Source organism: Macrotis lagotis, chromosome 5 (assembly GCF_037893015.1).
Source record: "Macrotis lagotis isolate mMagLag1 chromosome 5, bilby.v1.9.chrom.fasta, whole genome shotgun sequence".
Lineage (NCBI taxonomy): Eukaryota > Metazoa > Chordata > Mammalia > Peramelemorphia > Peramelidae > Macrotis > Macrotis lagotis.
In genome coordinates, this window is record NC_133662.1 from 149,752,498 (window position 1) to 149,778,645 (window position 26,148).

At 36.1% G+C, this 26,148-nt stretch overlaps 1 protein-coding gene across 1 annotated transcript in view; it reads left to right on the forward strand.

The window, feature by feature from the left end:
- ABRACL (ABRA C-terminal like) overlaps positions 1-5,350 on the forward strand; it is a 38,474-nt gene extending 33,124 nt beyond the window's left edge. Inside the window, exons 2-3 of the mRNA XM_074187703.1 lie at positions 673-739; positions 4,726-5,350. Of these exons, the coding sequence (XP_074043804.1) occupies positions 679-739; positions 4,726-4,910 (246 nt within the window). The 5' untranslated portion in view covers positions 673-678 and the 3' untranslated portion in view covers positions 4,911-5,350. The remainder of the gene's footprint in view (positions 1-672; positions 740-4,725) is intronic.
- Positions 5,351-26,148: the final 20,798 nt, after the last annotated feature.

A 26,148-nucleotide genomic window follows, 5' to 3' on the forward strand; every position in this document is an offset into this window, starting at 1 on the left:
CAAATCCTTATTAACTGGACAAATCACAACCTCTGTCAGTACCAGTTTCCTTCCCTGCAAAATGAGGATAATAATAGTTCCTATCTCCTAGAATTGTTATGAAGATAAAATGAAATAATATTTGTAAAATTTTTGGAAACTTAAAGTTCTCTATAAATGCTAGTAATTATTTTCAGCTTATATCCTTTTTATCATATTCACAAGACTTCAGGCTTATCAATCCTTTTTTTCGAAAAAGAAAAAGATTTTTAAAAATATTCTTCTTTACTTGGACTTTAACTGTGGCCAAGAGTCTATCATTGCTATGTCTTAAACTTTGGTCCAGAAATCCAGATCCCATTGACAAAGGCCATTTTCTTAAGCAAGTCAATGAACTTCCACATTCACCTCTTTTCTGAAATCCCTCTCTTCAGTTGGAAGCTATGACAAAGTTGTGGGTTGGTGATGTCAGATTTGAAAAGTCTTAGGAGACCCCACCCTGGGAAAAACTTAACACATCTCTCTTTTATTCATGCTAGTTGATCCATACCTTCCTCATGAAACCAAGGTAAGCAAGAGTTTTGAGAAGAGGAGAGTATAGGGAAGCTACTTAATGGTTTGATTAGACACACCTTCATGTAAGATAGAACTATAACAACGGTAACAACTTTTCTGTTTCCTTTCTCTTTTAAGGCTACAATGAATGTGGAACATGAAATCAAACTTCTGATTGAAGAAATTCAACGCCTGGGTACAAAAGGTATAAAGTAATATGCCTTTCTTAACCCTCACAGCAGGTTAGATTTCCAGTTGAGGAAAGATCACCAGTAGGCATCTAGGAACTGGAGGAGACCAAACTACTGGTTGTGATGTCTGCTCAGCCCTTAGAATTAGTATTCCTTAGACTATTCTCTGGAGGACATGTTATTGATGTGCCCTCTTTCTGATGACAGTGGTGAAAAGATATTTCATCCTCTCAGGAGAGCAAGACCATGAAACTTCCTTATCCTGGCTTTACTAAAATTAAGAAAATTCTGGTCAGACCCAAATCTTAGTCTATTCTACTGTTTGAATTTCTTTTTTGTCCTAAACTGAGCTGTTGTTTTACATATTCTAAATGATGAGTGACCTAAATTGAAATTATACTAAATTGTCTTCATTTTCTCTGAATTCTTAAGTTTTACATAACTGCATATTCATGTACATAGAATCAAAATAAGCTATTTTACTCTCATATTCTTGTGTAGCTTATTTTTTTAAAATCTGCATTTCCTTCAGCTACACACTCATCAGAAGATAATGACATGTAAAATTGGTAGCATTAGGACTTTTTTCTTTAGTGACAATGAAAGCTTCCATTATATGTGAAAATTCAGGTATTCAGTTGGTTCAGATTAGCTATACAAGAGAGTGGAAAGCATTTTGAAAACATCAACAGTAATATAAATACTTAGCAACTAGGATAATGTAACCTAAAGTTTAAAATAAAATGAGATAAACCCACAAATAGCATAAATTAAAATCTTGAAAAAGTTGTTTTTGTTTTCGTGGTTTTATCTCTTCTTGCTGCCATTTTTTTTTTTTGCTTAATAATAAGAATCTTTGAAATGCCAAAATGCTAAAACTTATCAGGAGTTAGAATTTGCCAATTCTTTCTCTACTCACATATTACCCCACTTACATTGACCCATTACTTCAGGCCTTCATCACCTCTCACCCTTTTATAATAACCTTCAGTTCACATTCTCTCCTTTCTCCAATTAGTATTCCACCCAACTTCCATAATCTTTCTAAACCATTTCTCCTCCTGCAATTCCTCTTAAGAAACTTCAGTGGCTTCCTAAAATAAAATACAAATTTGGCATTTAAAGGCCTTTGCAATCTGGCTCCTGTCTATCTCTCCACACTTATTGCACATTACTTTTTTTTTTTTGCATGCTCTATATTCCAGTTATCTAGGCCTACATGCTGTTCCTGAGAACTTGGTCCTCCATCTCCTGCTTCACGTTTTGGCATAGACTGGCTTCCATGTCTGGATTGCAATTCTTCCTTTTTTTCTAGATTCCTAGTTTCTTTAAAGGCTTACTTCATGTGCCATCTCCCACTGGAAACCTTTCCTGATTCCCTTAGTTGTTAGTGCTTGTTCCATCCATTTCAAATCCATATATATTTATATATATATATATTTATATATATATATGTGTATATATATATATATATATATATATGCACATACACACATATGTATTTTTATGTTGCTACATCAGCCTACCACTTATGAATATAAGCAATGTAGACTCCTTGAGGTCTTTTTTGTTCCTTATCCTTATCTTTTTAGTTCCTTATCCAGACTAGATATTTAACAAATGTTTGTTGGAGTGTATTAAAATTGATTGTAATTGTTTGGATTAGAAATTCATTGCCCCCTCTTATGTTTCTCTGATTATTGTACTCCTTCTTGATTTTCCTTACTTCACAGGTTAACCCACTAATCACCCTCATTGAGATAATTAATTTTAAAAATAGACAAATTTTTGAACTTGTTTGTAATAGTGTTACCAACCAGGGAAAATGATCTGTCATACAACAAATCAAAAAATAAAAATTGATTACCTACTGTATGCTAGGTATTACACAGAATATACTTATAATCTAATTGGAAACAGAGAGAAAATTAAGTGAGAACCATATACAACAGAAATTCTCAGAAGGGGAAATGTTAATGGAAGTCAGGGAAAGCCTTATGAAATACTTCATAAGTGTTTCATAAGGGACTTCAGCTTGGTCTTAAATTATGGGTGAAGTTTGGAGACAGGAAAGCCTATGAGTCAATATTTGAGAATGAGTCAAGTATAGAGAAAGGAAGGAAAGAGGGGGACATTTAAAAGATGGTAAAGAGCTTTTGTTGTCTCTAAACTAAAAGTTTTATTATTTTAAAAAAAACAATCAAACTATTTAATATTTTAGAGTTTTATTTTCAGCCTCTCACTTTTGGTCCTCTCCCACATCCCTGTTTTTTCCCAGATTCTGTCAAGACACATTACTTTCTTAGTAAAAGAGAATCATTTTTGATAGACCCAGGTTCTTTTGATTCAAAGGTTGGAGACGGCATGATATAGTATAGCCTTTAGTCTTGTCTTTGAATTTATTCAGTGATTTGGGTGATTCATGCCTCAGTTTTCTTATCTGTAAATTAAGAGAATTGGATTAGGCTATCTTCAAGGTTCTTTCCAGCTCTACATTTTATAACCCATGATAATTATAACCCCTAAAGGTCTGTAAGCACCCTTAATAATTCAATTGTGTTGAAAAATATTACTTCTTTGCATCTGTGGCATATTATACTGCCTTTATATTTCATGGGAATACTGGATATGCACACTTAGTTATTTTTGCTATCATTTGTCCTAGTTGTAAGGATAGTTTAAAATAACCATCAAAATGTATTTTGATATTCTGATATAAATATATATGCATATGTATATATATTCATGAAGCATGAATATATTTCTACTCCTAAAATGCAACTGATATGTTATTAGTTACTACTTAAATTGGAGAATTTCTTAAAATCCATACTATACTTTAGAAAATTAGGTCATCTGAAGGTGATAATGGTAGGAGAGCTGACATCACTAGAGATGTTCTGGGGCTTAAGAAAAGGGAACAGATATAAGGCTAAAGCTAAGCAAGACTTCAGAAAATGAAGGATCAAGTTTAAGGCCCAATGATAATCTACTAACAATATAGCTAGAATTTATATAGTACTCTATTGTTTAGAAAGCATCATCCATATTTTATTTTATTAAATCCTCATAGTAACCATTGATAATGTTTTATTGTTATCATTATTATTATAGTTTTACAGATAAAGAAACAGGCTGAGAAGTTAAGTAACTTGTTCAGAATTACATAGCTAATTATTGTCTAAAGTAGGATTTGAACTCAGCCCATTTAATCAAATAAGCCAATAAAGAGCATTGTAGAAGAGAAGGCATTATTGTTTGGAGTTAGATGACTCAGTGCGTAGAACACTGACCCTAAAGTCAGGTTGACCAGAGTTCAAATTTGACCTGAGACACTCACTAGCTATGTGACCTTGGGCAAGTCACTTAACCCTGATTGCCTCGTATCCAGGGCCATCTCCAGTTGTCCTGATTCATAGCTGACTGCTGGATCCAGATGACTCTGTAGGAGAAAGTGAGACTGGTGACTTAGCACAACACTCATGGCATAGAACATATGGAAATTTGAATAGATGAACATATTAATAAAGATGATATCTGAATTACCTTAAACAATTGTAACTCAAGTCTTGAACTTGTCTATTTTATTAGTAAAACTTTACCTTAGATATTTTGTGGACCTTGAGTCATTGCCACATAGAAGGACTTTTATTAAAGAATAATAAAAATAACATAATAAAGTAACAAACATTTATTAAGTGTCTTCGGTGTGAGAAACATTGTGTTTCTTAAAGATCTTTCTGGAAGACACTGTCCTGATTATTTTGGTTGGTATAGGAAAAGCACAAAAGCTTTTACTTGTTTTTGAAAGGCGGAAATGAGGAAAAAGTGTATATATTCATTCTCTTTACAGCTCATTTGGAAATTCATTAAGTTTAGGAGATTAACTTTTACATTATTACATGAACTAGCTTCTAGAAGATGCTTATTTAAAGATTCTATCAACCTATCATAGATAGAGTCAAGAAACTCACTTCCAACTTTATCTTAAACTGATTAGGTGCTGATGGAAATATGAGTGTGAAGTTTGGGGTGCTCTTCCAAGATGAAAGATGTGCCAACCTCTTTGAAGCCCTGGTGGGGACCCTCAAGGCAGCCAAGCGTCGGAATATTTTAACTTACAAAGGAGAACTGCTCTTACAAGGTGTCCATGATGATGTTGAGATTGTATTGCTTCAAAACTGATGTAATTTGTATCTTTTGAGCATTATTTTTGTTTCTGATAAACTGCGGTTAAGATTCTGAACTGAAGGAAGAAATTATCAAAATGTTTAATGTATTTTTCTATAACTTTGTAATCAAAGGACTTGTATTTTGGAAGACTGTCCTTTTTGTACTCCTTAGAACATGTTAGTGAATTGCATTACAACATCAACAAAACAATAATTTATTTTACTCAGGAATACATTTTGAAAATGTAGGGAATTAAATTTGTGGGGTTTTTTTTTTGGTGGGAGGGGGTATTGTCTTTTTAGAAATCCATTCTTAAAGTGAATCTGATGATTTTTGCCTCATGTGAAAACAATAAATAATGATGATTTACCTAATTTGATGGCCAAAACTTATAATTAGTATGCAATAAAGCCATTTACAATCCTTTATGTTTAAGTGAATTTGTGCATTTCATTATATAATTTACCTCTTGAAAATAAAAATCAAAGAAAAATACTACTCTTAAACCTTAGGCTTTTAATTTTTAATAGTTTAATGTCACTGGGCCAGCAATATGGAATTTGTGTGCACTTTTGGATGCCAAATTTCAAAAAGTATACAGAGCAAGACAACTAAGACCAGTGAGAGTCTGTGAGGTCATGCCAAACAAGAATCAGTGGAGGAGCTAAGGAGTATTAACTTTAAGAGAAGACTTAGGGGGATCTTGATAAATGTTTTCTAATGTTTGAATAACTGATCAAATGAAAGAAAACTTATACTTTCTCTTAGTTTTAGGAGTAATAAGTGGAAGATTGAAAGAGACAAGGAGACTTGATAGGGGGGAAAAGATTCCTAACTTTTTTTTTTTTTGAGATAGCTAGGTGGCACAGTGAATAGAACACAGGACCTGAAGTTAGAAAGACGAATTCAAATTCAGCCCCATACTCTTACTAGATGGGTAACCTTGGGCAAGACATTTAAACACTGATTACCTCAGTTTCTTCCTTTGTAAAATTAGGATAATTGTGAGTATAAAAAAGATAATACTTACAAAGTATTTTGCAAACCGTAAAGCATTGTATTATGCTAGCTATTAGTGTGGTTATTATTATTATTATTATTATTATTATTATTGTTATAAAGCTATCAGAAAATGAAGTGACCTGCCCTAGAAGAAAAAATTAGTTCACCTTCTCTTGAGGTATTTATTTGTCCACTATGGATGATCTTTTTTTTTTGCAAGGCAATGGGGTTAAGTGGCTTGCCCAAGGCCATACAGCTAGGTAATTATTAAGTGTCTGAGACCAGATTTGAACCCAGGTACTCCTGACTCCAAGGCCGGTGTTTTATCCACTACGCCACCTAGCCGCCCCTAGTATGAATGATCTTAATGATGAGTGAGGTTCCTTCCAATTGAGATTTCCCTTGACTAGTTGACGATTCAATCAAGTATTTTTTGACTTATTATTTGTTTAGCAAAAGTATAAAACAAAGTCTCTCTACTTATGGATCTTAGAATTAACTAGAGAGAAAAGAATAATCAAAACTATTTGAAAACAATGCAAAATATTTATATGAGCCAGCATGTTGCAGTGGAAAAAAAATAATTTGAGTTATGATTCAGTTCCATTCACACAAGTTCTCAAGTTCAATTACTCCCAGATTCTGAATCTTCTTGTGGCCTTCCCTCCATCTTGCCCATTGCTCCATTCCCTTTTTAAACTTTTGTTACGACTTGCTGTTCCCAAATTAGAGATATGCCATTCCATGGAAAGAAGATATAGCTGCACAGTCTCAGTCCCAGGATTCATACTTTCCATACATCCATGAGTTCAGGTCAAACTCCTTATTTTAGGGGTACCCAAACTGCTCATTTTCTTTTTTTTTCTTTTTTTTTTAAATTTTATTTTTTAATTCTCATTTTGTACAAATGTTTTTTTTTACATTAATAAAATATTCTTGTTTAAGAGTAAACAAAATACCCCTCCACCCATGTATATAGACTTTCTTGGGCGATAAAGTAAAGGGGAGAGGAAAAAATTAAAATTAAAAAAAGAATAATAGTAATAATTGTAGGTATGGCCAGGTGGCACAATGGACGAAGCACCAACCCTGGAGCCACGAGCACCCGAGCCCACATCCAGCCCCATAGACCCAACAATCACCCAGCCGTGTGACATGCAAGCCACCCGATCCCCACTGCCCTGAAAAAACCCAAAAGAAGAAAAAAAAAGACCTAAAATAAAACAAAATAGTAATAATAGTAGGGGTGGCTGGGTGGCAGACAGAGCACTGGCCCTTGAGCCAGGAGCACCTGGGTCTAAATCCGGCCTCAGACACCCAAAGATCACCCTGCTATGTGGCCCCAGGCAGGCCACCCAGCCCCATTTGCCCTGCACCCTCCCCCCAATAATAATAACAAAACATGTGCTTCAGTCTTTGTTCCAACAGCAACAACTCTGTCATGGGTGGATCGAATTCTTTATGATAAGTCCATCGCAAAAGTTACTTCCACATTTTTCCAACGTTGCCATTGCTGATCGCAACTCCCTCCTTTCTTATTTCTCCACTACCATGTACTATATTTTCTCTCTCCTTTCATTCTGACTCTGCTGTAGGGTCACTGAGTGGCGCAGCAGACAGATCCCTGGTCCTGGGGCCAAGAAGCCCTGAGCCCCCATATCACCCCTTAGGCCCAGAATCCACCTGGCCCTATGGTCCTGGACAGGCCTTCCAATCCCAGCCCCTTGAAAGAAGTAAAAAAGAAAATGTGTTATATCTGACCACTGTCCCCCCATGGTCCATCCTCTCCTCCTTTATTCACATCCCCACCCCTTCCCCCTGCTCCCCCCTCCTTCTTACTCCAGATGTCTGTACCCCATTGAGTATATATGCTGTTTCCTCTCCTAGCCATCTCTGATGAGAGCAAAGGTTCCCTCATTCCCCCTTGCCTCCCCCCTTCCATATCATTGCAATAGCTCATTGTAATAAAAAAAAATCTTATTATATGAAATATCTTGGCCTATTCCCCCCTCTCCTTTTTCTTTCTCCCATTACATTTCCCTTTTTTTCTATTGACTCCATTTTTACACCATGTTTTGTCTTCAAATTCAGCTTTCTCTTGTGCTTCAACTATAAAAGCTCCCTCTACCTGCTCTATTAACTGAGAAGGTTCATATGAGAATTATCAGTGTTGTTTTTCTATGCAGGAATACATGCAGTTCATCATCATTAAGTCCCTCATATTTCCCCCCCTCTCCTCCAATCTCCATGCTTCACCTGAGTCCTGTATCTGAAGATCAAACCTTCTGTTCAGCTCTGGCCATTCCAAAAGGAACATTTGAAATTCCCCTGGTTCATTGAAAGTCCATCTTTTTCCCTGACAGAGGACATTCAGCCTTGCTGGGTAGTTCATTCTTGGCTGCATTCTAAGCTATTTTGCCTTCCAGTATATTATATTCCAAGCCCTATGTGTAGTTGCTGCTAAGTCCTGTGTGATCCTGACTGCAGCTCCACGATATTTGAACTGTGTCCTTCTGGCTGCTTGTAATATTTTCCTCTTTGACTTGGGAGTTCTGGAACTTGGCTATAATATTCCTAGGGGTTGTTTTTTTGGGATCTCTTTCTCTTGGGGATCGGTGGATTCTCTCCATTTCTATTTTGCCCTCTGCTTCTAGAATATCAAGGCAATTTTCTTGTAGTAATTCTTTGAAAATGGTGTCAAGGCTCTTTTCCTGATCATGACTTTCAGGTATTCCAATACTTTTTAAGTGATCTTTCCTAAGTCTGTTTTCCATATCAGCTGTTTTTTCAATGAGATATTTCACATTTTCTTCTAATTTTTCATTTTTTTGGTTTTGAAGTATTGATTACTGATTTCTGGTAAATTCATCAATCTCCTTGAATCCTATTCTTTGTCTGAAGGATTTGTTCTCCTCAGAAAGTTTTCTTATCTCTTTTTCCATCTGACCAATTTGCTTTTTAAAGCATTCTTCTCCTCAATAACTTTTTGAACTGTTTTATCCATTTGACCTATGCTGGTTTTTAACATGCTATTTTCTTCAGCATTTTTTGGATTTCCTTGACTAAGCTGCTGACTTCATTTTCATGTTTTTCCTGCATCTCTCTCCTTTCTTTTCCCAGTTTTTCTTCCAACTCCCTCATTTGATTTTCAAAGTCTTTTTTTGAGCTGTCATAGCCTGAACCCAATTTCTGTTTTTCTTGGAGTCTTTAGATGCAGGAGCTTGTGTTTCCTCATCTTCCGACTGAGTATTTTGATCCTGCTTACCAGCACCTGCTTCTGTTTCCGGATCTGGGCAGCAGAAAGACCAAGCTGCTTGCTGTGTGCCCGAGGGCTGGGCTCCACGTGCTCACTCTGGCAGAGGTCCCCCGCTGTTCCCCCACTTTGTGCCCGGTGCTCCTCGGGGTGCAGCTCAGGAGACTCCCCCGCTGCTGTGAGCTGAGACCCCCAGCGCCCTGGGGCTCCCTCCGGGAGGCTGAGGTTCTTTGGCTCTGGCGGGCCACCCCTCCGACCCCGGGGAGCAGAGCCTTTCTGCTCTTTTCCAGGTTACCTTGAGTAGGAGAACTGCCTCAATGGGTCCCTTTGTGGCTTCTGTCTCTCGAAAGTTTAGAGTCCTTAGTTTCACGTTTTATCAGAGAGCGCCTAAGACTTGATCCCTTCTTGTCACCATCTTGGCTCCGCCCCGCCCCCCAACTGCTCATTTTCATACTGGCCATACCCTGATCACTCACAGATCCACTCTTCCTTGCACACAGTGATCAACTTAGTTTCCAATTACATCTATACACTTACATAAGGATGGATAGCTAGGTGGTACATTGGATAGAGCACTGGATTCAGGAGTACCTGAGTTCAAAATACAACCTCAGACACTTAATTCTTAATTACCATATTTCCCCATGTATAAGAAGCACTTTAATCTGGGGCCCAAAATTTGAGAAAAAAAAATGTATTACATAAAATTATTGAACTCAAGTTTTATTCATCATGATATTCAAGGATATTCTACTCATAGATTTCAGGCATCTTTGGGGTAAGTCTGGTGTGTGTATACATGCTTAGTTCATTCTGTATCATCTGAAGCACCAATTGTGTCCTTTGAAATCAGTCATTCTTTTTCATTAACAATTCTTGCCTCCTGTTGTCCATCTTCAAGGATTATGGGAATTCCAATGGCCCTTTGCTCATTTGACTGACTTGCCTCTCATGGCCCTCTGCCAGAGTGTTTTCAGTAGAGTTTCTTCTTCCTGTAACCAGTCTCAGATAGTTTTCTCAGGTGGAGGAATGATCACACTAATATTCAGCAGTACAATTTCCATTCACTTTCACAAACTGGATCACTTTATGAAAATCGTATCTGAGCTATTTCTGAGCAGAACATGGCAAAATGTACCCCAACATGCAAAACAATGCACATAAAGACAAGTGTGAATAACTGAGAAATGGAAATAAAAAAAATCTACAGCCACTGTATAAGACACTCCCAGTTTTTAGACACCAAATTTTTTAAAAAAAGATACATCTCAGTCATCAAAACTAGCTGGCTATTGGTTAAGAAATAGAGTGTTAAATAAGTGGAATAGACTAGTTGCAAAAGACATAGAAAATGATTATAGTAATCTGTTGTTTGATAAACCCAAAGAGTTCAGCTTCTGGGATAAAAACTCTTTCTTTTGATAAAAAAACTATTGGAAAAATGGATTTAGACCAACACCTCACACCCTATACCAAGATAAGATCAAACTGGGTACAGGATTTAAACATAAAAGACAATATTATAAGCAAACCAGATCAAGGAATAGTTTGCCTATGATCTATGGAAAGGAAAGCAGTCTATGACTCAGGAAGAGATGTAGAACATCATTAAAACAAACTAGATAATTTTGATTATGTTAAATTAAAAGCTTTTGCACGAACAAAACCACTGTAACCAAGATCAAAAGAAATGTAGTAAACTGGAAAACAATTTTAGCAGCAGCTAGTATTTCTAACAAAGGACTCTCTCTCTCTTTCATATATATATATATGCATATATATATGTGAATATATATGTATATATCTGTATCCAGAGAAAGAATTATGAAGTTTAAACAAAGTCCAAAGACTATTACCTTTAACTTAGGAAAAAAAAACCTGCTATCTTATCATGTAATTTTGCTATCTCTTATATTTTATTTTTCTTCCTTAAGGATATGATTTCTCTTTCATCACATTCAACTTAAATCAATGTATACCATGGAAACAATGTAAAGACTAACAGACTACCTTCTTTGGGGGTGGGGGTGGGGAAGTAAGATTAGGGGAAAACTTGTAAAACTCAAAAATAAATAAAATCTTTCTAAAAAAAATTTAAAAGACAATGTATTAGTGTCCCAGATTTCCCTTATCCCTTCTAACATCATTGTCCTTTCTGGTCATATTGGCCTGTCTGAGAGGTGTGAATTTCTCTAATAAGTAATGATTTAGAGCAATTTTTCATATGACTATGGATCACTTTGATTTCCTCATTTGTAAAATGCCTCTGCATATCCTTTGACCATTTGTCAATTGGGGAAATGCCTTATTTTTTTGTAATTTGACTCAGTTCTCTCTCTCTCTCTTATACATATATATATATATATATATGTATCTTTTTATCTTTGATGGAGAATACCATCTTTTCCAAAGAAAGAATTATGAAGTTTAAACAAAGACCAAAGACTCTTACCTTTAATTTAAAAAAAAAATTTTTACCTTTTTTTAACCTTAATTTATTTATTTGTTTGTTTGTTTATTTTTTTAGGTTTTTGCAGTGTAAATGGGATTAAGTGACTTGCCCAAGGCCACACAGCTAGGTAATTATTAAATGTCTGAGGCTGTATTTAAACTCAGGTACTCCTGACTCCAGGGCTGGTGCTTTATCCACTGCCCCGACTAGCTGCCCCTCCTTTTTTTAAAAAATATCTTATGTAATTTTGCTATCTCTTATATTTTATTTTTTCCTTGAGGATATGATTTCTATCTCAACACATTCAATTTAGATTAATGTATAGCATGGAAACAATGTAAAGACTATCAGATTGCCTTCTTTGGGGGGGGGTGGGGAGAGGGAAGTGAGATTGGGGGAAAAATTTTAAAATTCAAAAAACAAAAAAATACTCATTTCCTTTCCTAAAAAAAAGGATGTGTCTTATACATAGCTGTGTGACAATGAGCATGTCATTTAACCCTGATTGCCTGGCATCCAAAGCTATCTCTAGTCATCCTAATCCGTAACTGGTCATTAGACTCAGATGGCTCCAGAGGAGAAAGGGAGACTGGTGACTTAGCACAGCATTCCCTCACTCAAATCCAATTCATGTGCTTGTTAGGTCATCATCTCCCTGATATGCTTTTCTTCAAGAATGAAGGACATGGGGCAGCTAGGTGGTGCAGAAGATAGAGCACCGGCCCTGGAGTCAGGAGGACCTGAGTTCATATTGGGCCTCTGACACTTAATAAATACTTAATATATACTTAGCTGTGTGACTTTGCACAAGTCACTTAACTCCATTGCCAAAAAAAGAACGAATGAAGGACATATATTAAGAAAAGGAAGAAAATAAGCATTTATTAAGCCCCTTATACATCTTATTTCTAACCCCATTTTACAATTGAGGCAAAGAGATGTTTAAGTGATTTGCTATGGATCACACAACTTGTAAGTATCTGCAGTCAAATAAGAATTCAGGACTTCCTAACTAGCCCCAGTGATATATCCATTGCACCACCTAGCTCTCTCAATGAACTCTTCTTCTCTAACTCACATCAAAAATCACTCAAAGACCAACACTAGTGCAAATGACAATTTTATTGATACTGTTCTCTGTCTACTTCATATTCCACATTAACCCCCAGCAACTGGAGGTTAATCCAAGGGGTTAGGATGATGGGAGGCAATGTCCTGGTGTTTTCTTGGATAAGAACATAATGGAGGTGAGGGTGAGGGTAACTATTCACAACTAGAGGAATCTGTATCTTTCATTTTTTTGTTTTTTTGTTTTTTTTGTTTTTTTGCAAGGCAAATGGGGTTAAGTGGCTTGCCCAAGTCCACACAGCTAGGTAATTATTAAGTGTCTGAGACCAGATTTGAACCCAGGTCCTCCTGACTCCAGGGCCAGTGCTTTATCCACTGCACCACCTAGTCGCCCCGTGTATCAGTCTTTTTTTGCCTCAACTTTTGACTGCCAGAGTTAGTGAGGTGATGTGGGAAGACTCATCTTTCTGAATTCAATTCTGGCTTCAGACACTTATTAGCTGTGTGACCCTGAACAAGTCATTTAACCCTGTTTAGCTTAATTTCCTCATCTGTGAAATGAGCTAGATAAGGAAATGACAAACCACTCCACTGCCTTTGCTAAAATAAGCTCAGATGGAGTCATGAATAGTTGGACACATCTGAAATGATTGAACCACAAATTATAGCTGCCTCCTCCTCAAAGTCAATCCTGCAGCCATGTATGGGAAATTTACAATTTCTATGGGCTTTAGATTTCACAACTGTAAAATAGGAATAATAATACTTGCAACCTTACAGAAGTTGATCCTAGAAAAGAGATTTAAAAAACCATTAGGTACTATAGAGTAATTCTATTACTTGTAATTATATTTCTTAAATGTTGTCTTGAAAACACTGAATAAACCCAGTCATTTACAGTTAACCAATTTCTATCAGTAAAATGCAAATTTTTTTCCCCATACTTTTCTATACTTCCTCCAGAAGTGTTTTTTATAACTATGTGTGTGTGTGTGTGTGTGTGTGTGTGTATGAATCTATATTGTCAGACTAAACAAATCAGATTGGTCTTATCCAGGAATGCATATATTTTTGTACCTCAAGTCCATCACCTGTCAGTGCATAGGGGTGCAAGTCATTTTTCATCCTGTTGAGGCAATTGGGATAAACACAGGATCACATAGCTAATAAGTGTCAAGCATCTAAGACTGGATTTGAACTTGAGTTGTCCTGATTTCAGGGCCAGGGCTTATAATTCTGTCTTTTAAAGCCATAATTGGTTGTTGCTTTGGTCAACATTCTGATATCTTTTAGAATTGTTTTCCTTCATATTGTTGTGGTTATTGAATAAATTCTTCTGGTTCTTATTTCATATCCACTGTACCACCTAGCTCCCTCAACTAACTAAACATTACTTTTAACTTACCATTCTCCTTCCCTAACCCACATCACAAATCACTCAAAGCCTAATACTAGTTCAGTTCATTTTCCAGTTATATCCATACACTTATATTAAGGATGGGTAGCTAAATGGTACAGTGGATAGAGCACTGATTGTTGCACTGATGGAATGAGCAAGTCCATCAAGGTTGGTCATCACCCTCAGGTTGCTGTTAGAATATACAGTGTTCTTCTGGTTCTGCTCATTTCATGATCAGTTCATGCAAATTCTTCCAGGTTTCTTTGAAATTGCATCCCTCCTGGTTTCTAATAGTGTCTCAAAACATATATATATATGTATATGTATACATATATATATATATATATGCCACAATTTGTTCAGCCATTCCCCAATTGATAGAGATTCACTCAATTTCTAATTCTTTGCCACCACAGAGATGCTAAGAATATACTTTTTTTAAATTAATTTTTATTAAAGATATTATTTGAGTTTTACAGTTTTCCTCCCCAATCTTACTTCCCCTCCCACCCCTCCAGGGAAAGCAATCTGTCAGTCTTTACTTTGTTTTCATGTTGTACCTTGATCCAAATTGGGTGTGATGAGAGAGGAATCATATCCTTAGAGGAAGAGATAAGAATTCGAAAGAGGTAACAAGATCAGACAGTACGATATCTGTTTTTTTTCTAAATTAAAGGGAATAGTCCTTGAACTTTGTTCAAACTCCACAGCTCCTTAACTGGATACAGATGGCAATCTCCTTTGCATACAGCCCAAAATTGCTCCCAATTGTTGCACTGATGGAATGAGCAAGTCCTTCAAGGTTGATCATCATTCCCATGTTGCTGTTAGGGTATACAGTGTTTTTCTGGTTCTGCTCATCTCACTCAACATCTGTTCATGCAAATCCCTCCAGGCTTCCCTGAAATCCTGTCCCTCCTGGTTTCTAATAGAACAATATTATTCCATGACATACATATACCACAGTTTGCTAAGCCATTCCCCAATTGAAGGACATTTACTTGATTTCCAGTTCTTTGACTAACAGTTTTCCTAATATTGAACCATAAGAATATTTTTTTGTACAAATGATGGTTTTACCCTTTTTCATGATCTCTTCAGGGTATAGACCCAGTAGTGGTATTGCTGGATCAAAGGGTATGCACATTTTTTTTGCCTTTTGGGCATAATTCCAAATTGCTCTCCAGAAAGGCTGAATGAGTTCACAGCTCCACCACCAATGCATTAGTGTCCCAGATTTCCCACACCCCTTTCTTTGTTTTTTTTTTTTAGGTTTTTTCAAGGTAAATGGGGTTAAGTGGCTTGCCCAAGGCCACACAGCTAGGTAATCATTAAGTGTCTGAGGCCGGATTTGAACTCAGGTACTCCTGACTCTAGGGCCGGTGCTCTATCCACTGTGCCACCTAGCCGCCCCATTTTTTGTCGTTTTTTTTGTTTTGTTTTGTTTTTAGGTTTTTCCCACATCCTTTTCAATATTAATCATTGTCCTTTCTGGTCATATTGGCCAGTCTGAGAGGTGTGAGTTGGTACCTCAGAGATGCTTTAATTTGTATTTCTCTAGTAATTAATGATTTAGAGCAATTTTCCATATGACTGTGGATTGTTTTGATTTCCTCATCTGTAAATTGCCTCTGCATATCCTTTGACCATTTGTCAATTGGGGAATGGCTTATTTTTTTTTTTTTGTAATTTGACTCAGTTCTCTCTCTATATATAGTCCTCTGTTAGAAATACTAGTTGCAAAAATTATTTCCCAATTTACTACATTTCTTTTGATCTTGGTTACAGTGGTTTTGTCTATGCAAAAGCTAATTTAATGTAGTCAAAATTATATAGTTTGCTTTTAATGATGTGCTCCATCTCTTCCTTGATCATAAACTGCTTCCCTTTCCTTAGATCTGACAGGTAAATTATTCCTTGATCTTCTAGTTTACTTATAATATTGTCTTTTATGTCTAAATCCTGTAACCATTTTGACCTTATCTTGGTATAGTGAGTGAGGTGATGGTCTAAACCAAGTTTCTGTCATACTAATTTCCAATTTTCCCCTCACAGTTTTTATCAAAGAGAGAGTTTTTATCCCAAAAGCTCGACTCTTTGGATTTATCAAACAACAGATTACTATAATATTTCCTGCTATCTCTTTTGCACCTAGTCTATCCCATTGATCTATCACCTTATTTCTTACCTAATACCAGACAGTTTTGATGGCTGACACTTTAGAATATAATTTTAGATCTGGTGGGGCTAAGCCACCTTCTTTTGCACTTTTTTTATTAAATCCCTGGAAATTCTTGATTTTTTATTTCTCCATATGAATTTACTTACAATTTTTTCTTACTCATTAAAGTAATTTTTTGGAATTTTGATTGGTAGAGCATTAAATAAGTAGCTTAATTTAGGTAGAATTGTTGTTTTTATTATTTAACTTGGTCCATCCATGAGCAGTTGATATTTGCCCAGTTATTTAAATCTGATTTTATTTGTGTGATAAGTGTTTTGTAATTGTTTTCATAAAGTTTTTGAGTTTGCCTTGGTCAGTAGATTCCCAAGTATTTTATATTGTCTGAAGTTACTTTGAAAGGGATTTCTCTTTCTAGCTCTTTCTGCTTTCTTGCTAGTCATATATAGAAATGTTGAGGATTTATGAGGGTTTATTTTATCCTGCTACTTTGATAAAATTGTTAATTTTTTCTAGTGATTTTTAGATGATTTTTTAGGATTCTCTAGATATACCATCATGTCATCTGCAAAGAGTGAGAGTTTTGTCTCTTCCTTCCCAATTCTAATTCCTTCAATTTCCTTTTCTTCTCTTATTGCTGAAGCTAAAATTTCTAACACAATATTGAATAGTAGTGGTGATAATGGGCATCCTTGTTTCACCCCATCTTAATTAGGAATGCTTCTAGCTTATCCCCATTGCATATAATGCTTGTCGATTTGCTATGGTGTACAATAGATACTGCTTATAATTCTAAGGAACAATTCATTTAGTTCTCAGTCTGATAATCTTTACATTGTTTCTATATTATACATTGATCAAAATTGAATGTGTTGAGAGAGAAATCATATCCTTGGAGAGAAAATATTAGAGATAGCAAAATTATGTTGTACATAAGACACTTTTTTAAAAAATTGAAGGTAATGGACTTTAGTCATTGCTTAAACTCCAAAGTTCTTTCTCTGGATGCAGGTGGTATTGTCCATTGCAGGTAAATTGTCCCTTTATTATTGCATTGATGGAATGAGCAAGACCATTAAGGTTGATCATTACCCCCATGTTGCTGTTAGGGTGTACAATGTTCTTCTGGTTCTGCTTATCTCACTCATAGTGGTATTGCTAGATCAAAGGATATGAACATTGTTATTGCCCTTTGGGCATAATTCTAAATTGCTCTCTAGAAAGGTTCAGTTCACAGCTCCACCAACAATTCATTAGTGTCCCAAATTTCCCACATCCTTTCCAACATTGAATATTGTCCTTTATGGTCATATTGGCCAATCTGATAGGTGTGAGATGATACCTTAGAGTTGCTTTAATTTGCATTTTCCTAATCAGTAATAATTTAGAGCAATTTTTCATATGACTATGGATAGTTTTAATTTCCTCATCTGTAAATTGCTTTTGAATATCCATCGACCATTTGTCAATTGAGGAATGGTTTGTTCCTGAGATGACTTTAGCTTGAATTTGTCTTATCAATGACTTGAACATTTTTTTCCTTATAATTGTTAATATCATTCATTTCTTTTTTGAGAACTGCCTGTTATATTGCTATAATTAAGCTCTAAATCATGAGATTTCATCTAGTCAGTCAACAAGCATTAATTCACTTATTATTTATATTACTTAGATATACAAAAAAAGGGCAAAAACCAGACCTGGTTCTTACGGAGTTCACATTTTAATGAGATAGACAAGGAAAATAACTAGGTACATGAAAAATTAATACAGAGTAAGTGGAAAGTAATCTTAAAGAGTAAGGCAACTGAGGAAACCAGGAAAGGCTTTTTTCAGAAGATTGAACTGAAAGTTGAAGGAAATCAGGCTCAAAGTGAGTAGAGAGAACATTTCAGGAATTGGAGATAACTAATGCAAAGATTTTGAAATGAGAGATGGGTTGGGTGATGTTGAGATAGAAATAGAAGAGTTAATAATTGATTCATGGGAAAGTAGAATGGGACTTAATAATGTTTGTCATTTAAGTACATTAAGGTCTGCAAAGCACTTTTACAAATAGCTTGTTAGTTTATCCTCACATCAACCCTGTGAACTAGGTATTACCATTACCCCCATTTTACAAATAAAATTAAGTGACTTACCCAAGTCTAAGAGTAAAATCTGAGGCTAAATTTGAACTGAAGTTTTTCCTGACTTGAGGCCTAGCATTCTATCAGGGAACATTAGAGAAGAAGGTAGAAGGTCACAACATGAATTGGTGATCATGGAATGTTTTTGTGACAGCAAAACTCCCAGCATGGGTAATTTAGCACTAGATTAGGGAGGACTTTGAAAGCCTGGCACAAGAGTTTGATTTACAGTAGGGAATAAGGTAACATAGTATACTCAAGAATGGATGAGTATCATAAAAAAGTAAAAACCTATAGCAGGGGTGGAAGAGTTGGTGGTGCATGGAGCAGCTAGGTGGCACAGTGGATAGAGCACCAGCCTTGGAGTCAGGAATACCTGAGTTCAAATCCAGACTCAGACACTTAATAATTACCTAGCTGTGTGGCCTTGGGCAAGCCACTTAACCCCATTTGCCTTGCAAAAACTAAAAAAAAAACCACCCTATAGCAAACAGATATTTGGGAAAAAAACATGCAATTTTAAAAAAAAAATGGATATAGCAAGCATTCACTTTATAAAAAAGGAGCTCTCTGGCCTCAAGGAGTCTATATTCTAATGGAGGAAGACTGCATTAAGGAAGTCGAAAGGTTGGAGTGGTTGGGAGAAGAAAATATCCATATAGGTTTTTGATAGCAAAATCTGTTGAGACAGAAGCACTTTGTTGAGGGGGATGAAGTATGAACAGTTACAAAATGAATTCACCAATGAATGAGATAAGGAGACTAGAACAAAAGAATGTTCTGGTGTGCAAAGTTCCGGGGTGGGAAGGCAATTGAGGCATTAAGATGCAGTCTGAAGAGTCAGAAGCACAGCCAGAAGGGGAATGAAGCCTAGTTTGGCAGTGGTTAGGTTGGGGTAAGAAAAATTCAAATCAGGGAAGTTATTTACTGTTCCAGTTTTGATATAAGTAAGACTTGATTAAGCTGGTAGCAATGAAACAGAAAGAGATGAATAAAAGATGTATTGAAGGAATAATTGACAAGACTTAATGACTGATGCTGGTGAAGGAAGGAGGATAAGAGTAAACCATAATTTCAAGGTTAAGCCTTGGTGATTGGGAGGAGTTATTCCATTGAAAGACTAGAAAATAAAGAGTTGAAGGAAGAACTGATTCAACAGAGATGACAATTGTTATGACCAACATTTTATCTCTTAATTCCAATCAATCCATATTTTCACTAACAGAATATGTAAGAACTCTCCCTCACAAAATCAGGTACCCAATATTACATCAGTGAAAAACATTTAGAGAAAGCAAATGTGTCTGTTAAACTTTTTTCAGAGAAAGATTTAGGTCAGGGAATTTTCCTATTAAAAATTCAGTAATGAGTTAAAAATTATTAATCACCTATTTGGTATGAATGAATAAAATTATCCAAGCTTGATGAATTTATAATCCAATAAACATCTACTAATGTAAAGTGTGTAAAGTAATGTAAAGTAGGTAGGGCAGTGGATAGACCTATAGTCAGGAAGAGTCCTTTTCCTATGTTCAAATATGACCTCAGACACTTAGTAGCTTTGTGACCCTGGCAATTTACTTGACCCTGTTTCCCTCAATTGCTCACCTGTAAAATGAGTTGGAAAAAGAAATGGCAAACCACTCCAATATTTTTGTCAAGAAAACCCAAATGGAGTCACCAAGAGTTGACTAAAACTACTGAACAACAGTAAATGTAGAATGCGTGAATACAAAACAAGTGTGATGCTGGGTGTTTTTGCTGTTGTTCAAATCTGTGATTTCATCAGGGTTGGGATATCTTGATGTGGAAACTCCCTCCAGCAATGTAAATCTAAAACTCTTTTATTTTACAGTCTTAGAGTTTCCTGGGTATTCTGAGAAAGTGAGTGATTTTCCTTTGGTCACATATCTGGGACATATCAGAAGCAATATTTGAATTCATCTTTCATTGATTTGAAGTTCAATCCTGTATCCACTCTACTGTGTTATTCTTTTGGTTGTTGAAAAATTTGTCAGATTTGACATTTGTTCCTCAGGCTCCAAGACTTCATAAATTCCTTATTAAAGAATTTGTATGTCTTACATATAATATACAGAAAAATCATGGAATATGGAAAGTATAATAATTGTTTTGGAATCAGAGGATGTGGACTCTTATCCTGGCTTGAAATAGCTTGGTGTAGAGTGAAAATCTGTTGATTTGGAATCCAAAGTCCTAGGTTTGAATCAAACCTCTGTCATTTAGTACCTGTGCGATGTTGAGCAATTTCTTTGAACTTCAGTTTATCATCTAAAGAATAAGGCGATTGGACTTGAGGTCCCATTCCAGCTAGAGATTATGATCCCATATAGAACACAGAGACCATAAAAGGTGATAACACCTTCACCTAAAATGAGGGTTATCTTTATTGGTAAGTGTCATCACAACAAAATTCTGTACATGAAGTTTATGCAGGATAACAGATAACTCTAGTTTATCATATCTACATGGCTGGTCTCCCTGGAAACTGATGAAAATTTTATTTCTGCATATTATTACCAACCCACACCCCAAGTTTCCCTTTCCAGTTGCTACAAACTCAGCCATCTTTTAGCAGCCTGGAGTCACAAATTTAAAAACTGTAGATAAATGTCTACTTCTTTGGATGATTATTTACTTAACACTTATGAACCAGATCTGTCTGATTCCTGAGTTAGTCCCTCTAGTTCTAGAAAAAGGGAAGAATAAGATTTGTGCATGGAGGGGGCCAAGTATGGAAGTATGATATACATATATATGAGTAGACCTCAGTTCAAATCCTAATGTTTCTGCTTATTTCATTGTGTGAAATTGGCAAATTATTTCAAGATTCTTCCCTTTTTGTGAAATGATCTGCTATCGTGGGCTGAGATCTCAAGAAATGGAGCTTCACATCCAGCTGTTCCAACTACAGGGTTTATGGGGAGCATACAAACTAATATGGTAGATCAGGGATCATCATCTTAGCTCATTTCCTGCATTCTGAGGCCTAGTCCTTTGACTCTTGTCTTGGCAGGGATTCCAATATGTGTCCAGGGGAGACTAGGCCTACCCAGAACTACAGACCAGATTGCATGACTGGAGGTGGGGTAGGTAGTTTTTTTATAGCTGAGGTAGACCAAGGAAAGTTAGCAGCTTTAACAAATAAGATAATCTAGAATGAAGAAATCTAAACAACCTAAAAGATAACAGTCATCAGATTGAACAAATAAGGTTAGTTCTAGGAAACAGAATTTTTCTGCAGCTAAGGGTATCCACCCTGTATTTGTCTCCCATTTTGGAGACAAACTCTAATTAGATTTCATCAGAAGGATAAGGAATAAATTACCTTCTTGAAAATACTTTCATTTCTAAATCTATAATATAAAAAGCATACTTTTGACTTTGGTAGAATCAATCATTTTGCTTTATATTTTTTTTGGTATAAAGGTAGGGAGAGGGATTAGCCCCATTATTTTATAATGTTTTGTCCTTTGTTCTCAAAGGTAATATCATCAGGGAGATGATACCATGCCATGAGTGTGAATTGGATCTGAGTGAGGGGGAATTGTGCTAAGTTACAGCTTCACTTTCTCCTATAGGACCATTTAGGTCCAGTGGCCAGATATACATCAGAACAAATTCACAGTTAAGTGACTTGCCCAAGGTTATACAGCTAGTAAATGTCTGAGGTCCAATTTGAACTCAGGTCCTCTTGACTTCAGGACTGGAGCTCTACCCACTGTTCCATTTAACTGTCCCTCTTGGTTTAAGGAATTAATGAGAGAAAATTTCCACTCCCAATGCAGGTCAACACCTTCTTTTCAATTTTTAGTCTTGGAGGGAAACCTAGAGTATGGAAGGGTGACTTGGTCCAGGATCACAGCCAGTATATATCAGTAGCAAGACTTGATTTCAAGTCTTGTTGACTTGGAGGTCAGCTCTCCATTGACCAAGGCATCACTTTCTAAATGTCATGGTCCTCTGAGAATGAAGGCCAAACAACATTGTATAATGTATCAAAAGTTAAAGAGGGATATTTGGCTTTTTTCTTTTTCATGGTTAGATCTTTGAGAATTTCTTCCCTTCTCAGAAATAGGAAATGTTCCTCCTAGGAAAAGGAAACTTTCAATAAATCTTGCATGATCAAAGAACAATTGTTCATTTTAGAGTACTGAAATTTATTAGATTGTTTAAGAAAATTTGAGGAATTTAGTCTGGACTAGACCAGTAATTAAGTTCTGAGCATCAATCTATGGAAATAAGAAACTTGTTAGCATGTTATAAGCATTTATTGGTGCTATTTAGATGTTTCCTTTAAAAGGTAATTAAACTTAAATTAAATTGGTCCTAATTCCACCTTCTGGAGACACATAAAATAAATTTAATCCCTCTCTCACATGAAAGATCTTTATATATTTGAAGTGCAATCTGGTACCCTGTCTTTTCTTCTCCAGGTTAATCCTCAATTCCCTTAACTGATCTTCATATAGCATAGCTGCACACATTCATTCGTTTAGTCAGTTAACAAATTTATTGATCACATACTATGTGTAAAGCTTGCTGCTAGTCACCATTGGAGATTGTTGTTTGTCCTTTATTTTCTAAGAGGATCAATGACATCATGCAGTAATGTCTTAACTTTCCCATGAATTTGAATTGAGATAGTTTCACAAAGTCATTAACCTTCCTCTCTCTCTTCCAAAGTCATCAAAATCCAGTGGCAAGACAAAAGTCAGGATGACTGATGATGGTCCTTGGATATAGTAGATATCTCCCTAACTCAGTGACAGGTTTGGGACCTGTCAGTTACCTTCAATCTCATTTAGCCCATCTGGTGCATGCTATGGCTTTTTGGAGCCAGAGTTTTAGGGAAAAGTGCACAAAAAAGATGTGCCCTCACACCAGAGGTGCTAGTCTTCCATTCAAACACCTCAGTATGGGAGCTATAGAAAACAAAGTAAAACCCTGTTACCTACCTGCCTTCATGGAGCTGACTGCCAGATCAGGGATGGTGATGGGGCAATTAATGAAAGGGAAGGGGAGCCCTGAGGGAGTGTATGTTCCTCGTTGTGATCTGAGAGCTCAGATCACAGGGTTCGGGGAGTGGACAAAATCAAAGGACCAGGAGGGAGGTGTTAAGGCATTAGTATCAGGGATTGAAAGTCTGGGGTTAGAGGTCAGAGAAAATGCAGGAAAATACAGAGCCCAAGACTGTTCTCTCTCTTTTACAGTGTTGCATGTAAGCTTCATTTCTTCACCCCATCATATATCAATGATGCTGTAAGCCCCAACTACATCCCTCTTCTAGATTAGAAATAAAGTCTCTTAAGGGGTTTTAAAGGCTGAATCTGTAAAACTGAACATGTGTTGTGGCAGCAAACCTCATATCCATTTGTTCACATAGAGCAATGATCAAATTTACATACATAAATGTCTCACAGGCATATATATCTCTATATATCTATATCTCTCTCTCTATATATATAGATATATATGTAAGTATAGTTGCTAGAATTAAAGCAATACTTTAGAAAAGCTATAAAAAAAGATGAGCCTCAAAACTTCCTGTATGAACCCACATACATTGCCTTCATTTCAAGGGAAGTTGTGGGGAGTGCTATGGGGAGTCAAGATTAGCATAGTCCTTAACACACCATTGCCACATAATGACTCTATTTTAAGCTGCCTTTGCATGAAATAAATTATCACTATTTAGTGCCCTATTCTCTCTCTTTTATAGTAGTTTCTTGATATTTCTGTGTAGAATACTCTCCCAACTTGGAAATTGTTGCTCTAGAGATTAACCTTTCTTTTCTCAAATCTTCCATTTCTCCACTCCTAAGCAAAGGATCTCACCCTCTACTTCACAAAGTAGAGACTTTCCTGCTTGCTCTAACATCACACAATCTTTTGCTATAGAAGGGAATAAGACATAGAAGAGTGAAAGGAGAGCATATTAGATTTTAAAGGACTTTGAGTGCCAGACTAGGGGTTTTGTATTTGATCTCAGAGGCAACTGGAAGACTCTGGAGTCTGTTGAATAGGGAGAGGGGTGACATGATTGGATCTTCCTTTTATGAAAATCAGTTTAGTGGCTGAATGAAGAATAAATGGAATGAAGAGAGACTTGAGGCAGGTAGAACCACCAAAGCTTATTGTTGTAGTACAAGTGTGAGATGATGAGGGCTTGTACCCATGAGGTGGCAGTATCAAAAAAGAGAAGTTTGCATGCTCAAGAGATGTTGCAAAGGTAAAATTTACAGCCTTGGCAAGAGATTGGATATGGAAGGTGAGAGATAGTGAGAATTCAAAATGATATCAACTTTTTGAGACTAAGGGACCAGGAAGATGGTGCTGGGCTCTCTAATGAAAAGGGAGTAAAGATTAAAGGGGAAAATATGTGTTCTGCTTTGGACATAGTGAGTTTAAGAAATCTATTATTAGTTCAGGAGGTCTGAAAGACAGTTGGAGATCTGAAATTAGAGACTACTATAGAAGTTAGGTATAGGAGCTGATTAGATTACCAAGTAGTGTAGAGGAAATAGTAGTATAGAAGAAGGCCTAGGACAAAACTATATGGAACATTAACTGTTAAAGAGCATAACCTGGAGGAGGATCCAGCAAAGGAGACTTAAAAAATATGCGACCAGTAGAGAGTAGTGTTCCAAAACTTACAGAGAAGGGAATATCAAGGAGACAAGGATAGTTAAACAACAGCACCAAGGCTGCAAAGGGGACAAAAAGAACAAAGATTGAGAAAAGACCATTGGATTTAACAATTAATAGATCACTGGTAATTTTGGAGAGTGCAGTTTTGATTGAACGATAAGGTTGGAAGCCATTCTGTAGGAGATAAAGAAGAGAATATTTGGAGAGATTTGCCTATTGTAAGAGTTTAGTTCCAAAGGGCTGAAGAGAGATATGGGATAATGAAGAATCAAGTGAGAGGTTTTTTGAGGTTGAGAGAAACATGGGCATGTTTGTAAGCAGGAGGGAGGAAGAGGTTGAAGTTAAATGATGGATTAGAAATGATGGAGTATCTAAATAACCTCACTATTTTCCCTGCCTTCACTCTCTTACTTCCCCACTACTTAATCTAAATGCTATGTTTAGATCAGTCTTTCTAAAATATAGATTTGGCATTTTCATCTTCTTTATAAAACAAACAAATAAATTAGTGACTCTCCTTTGTCTACTAAATAAAGTCACTTGTTCATTAAAAACATTGTTTTTTTTAAAAAGCACCTTACAACTTATCTAGCCCCAAATTTAGTGGAACCATATAAGATGCTTTTTCTTGAAATTCAGTACTTTTTATGATTTAGTTCCAGCACACTTTTCCTGCTGTATCTCCCATTACTCCCACAAATGCAAAACAAACTAGATGACTAGCTGTTTATCATTTTCCTATTCCTATGTTTTTGTTCATATTCTTCCTTTTATTTGCAATGTCTTTCTTCAGAATTGGGTAGAATTGATAGCTACTCTCTGAATCCATTTGGGTGGAAGTGTTATTATGCATCTTACTCTTTGTAATTCTTAAAGAGTCAGCAAATTTCTGTCCCTTCAGCTTTGCTTCTCTATGGGGAAGAATGAATTTATTGCCAAGGAATGTTTAGATTTATAGGTAAACTATAGAAAAACTCAATTAGAACTTTTTCACTCTATTTTTTTAAATTTAAGAACCTTCAGTAAGTTCCAATCACATGACCTTGGCTCAATGCTTTCCATGACCTAGGTGCTTAAATACTGTAATTTAGGA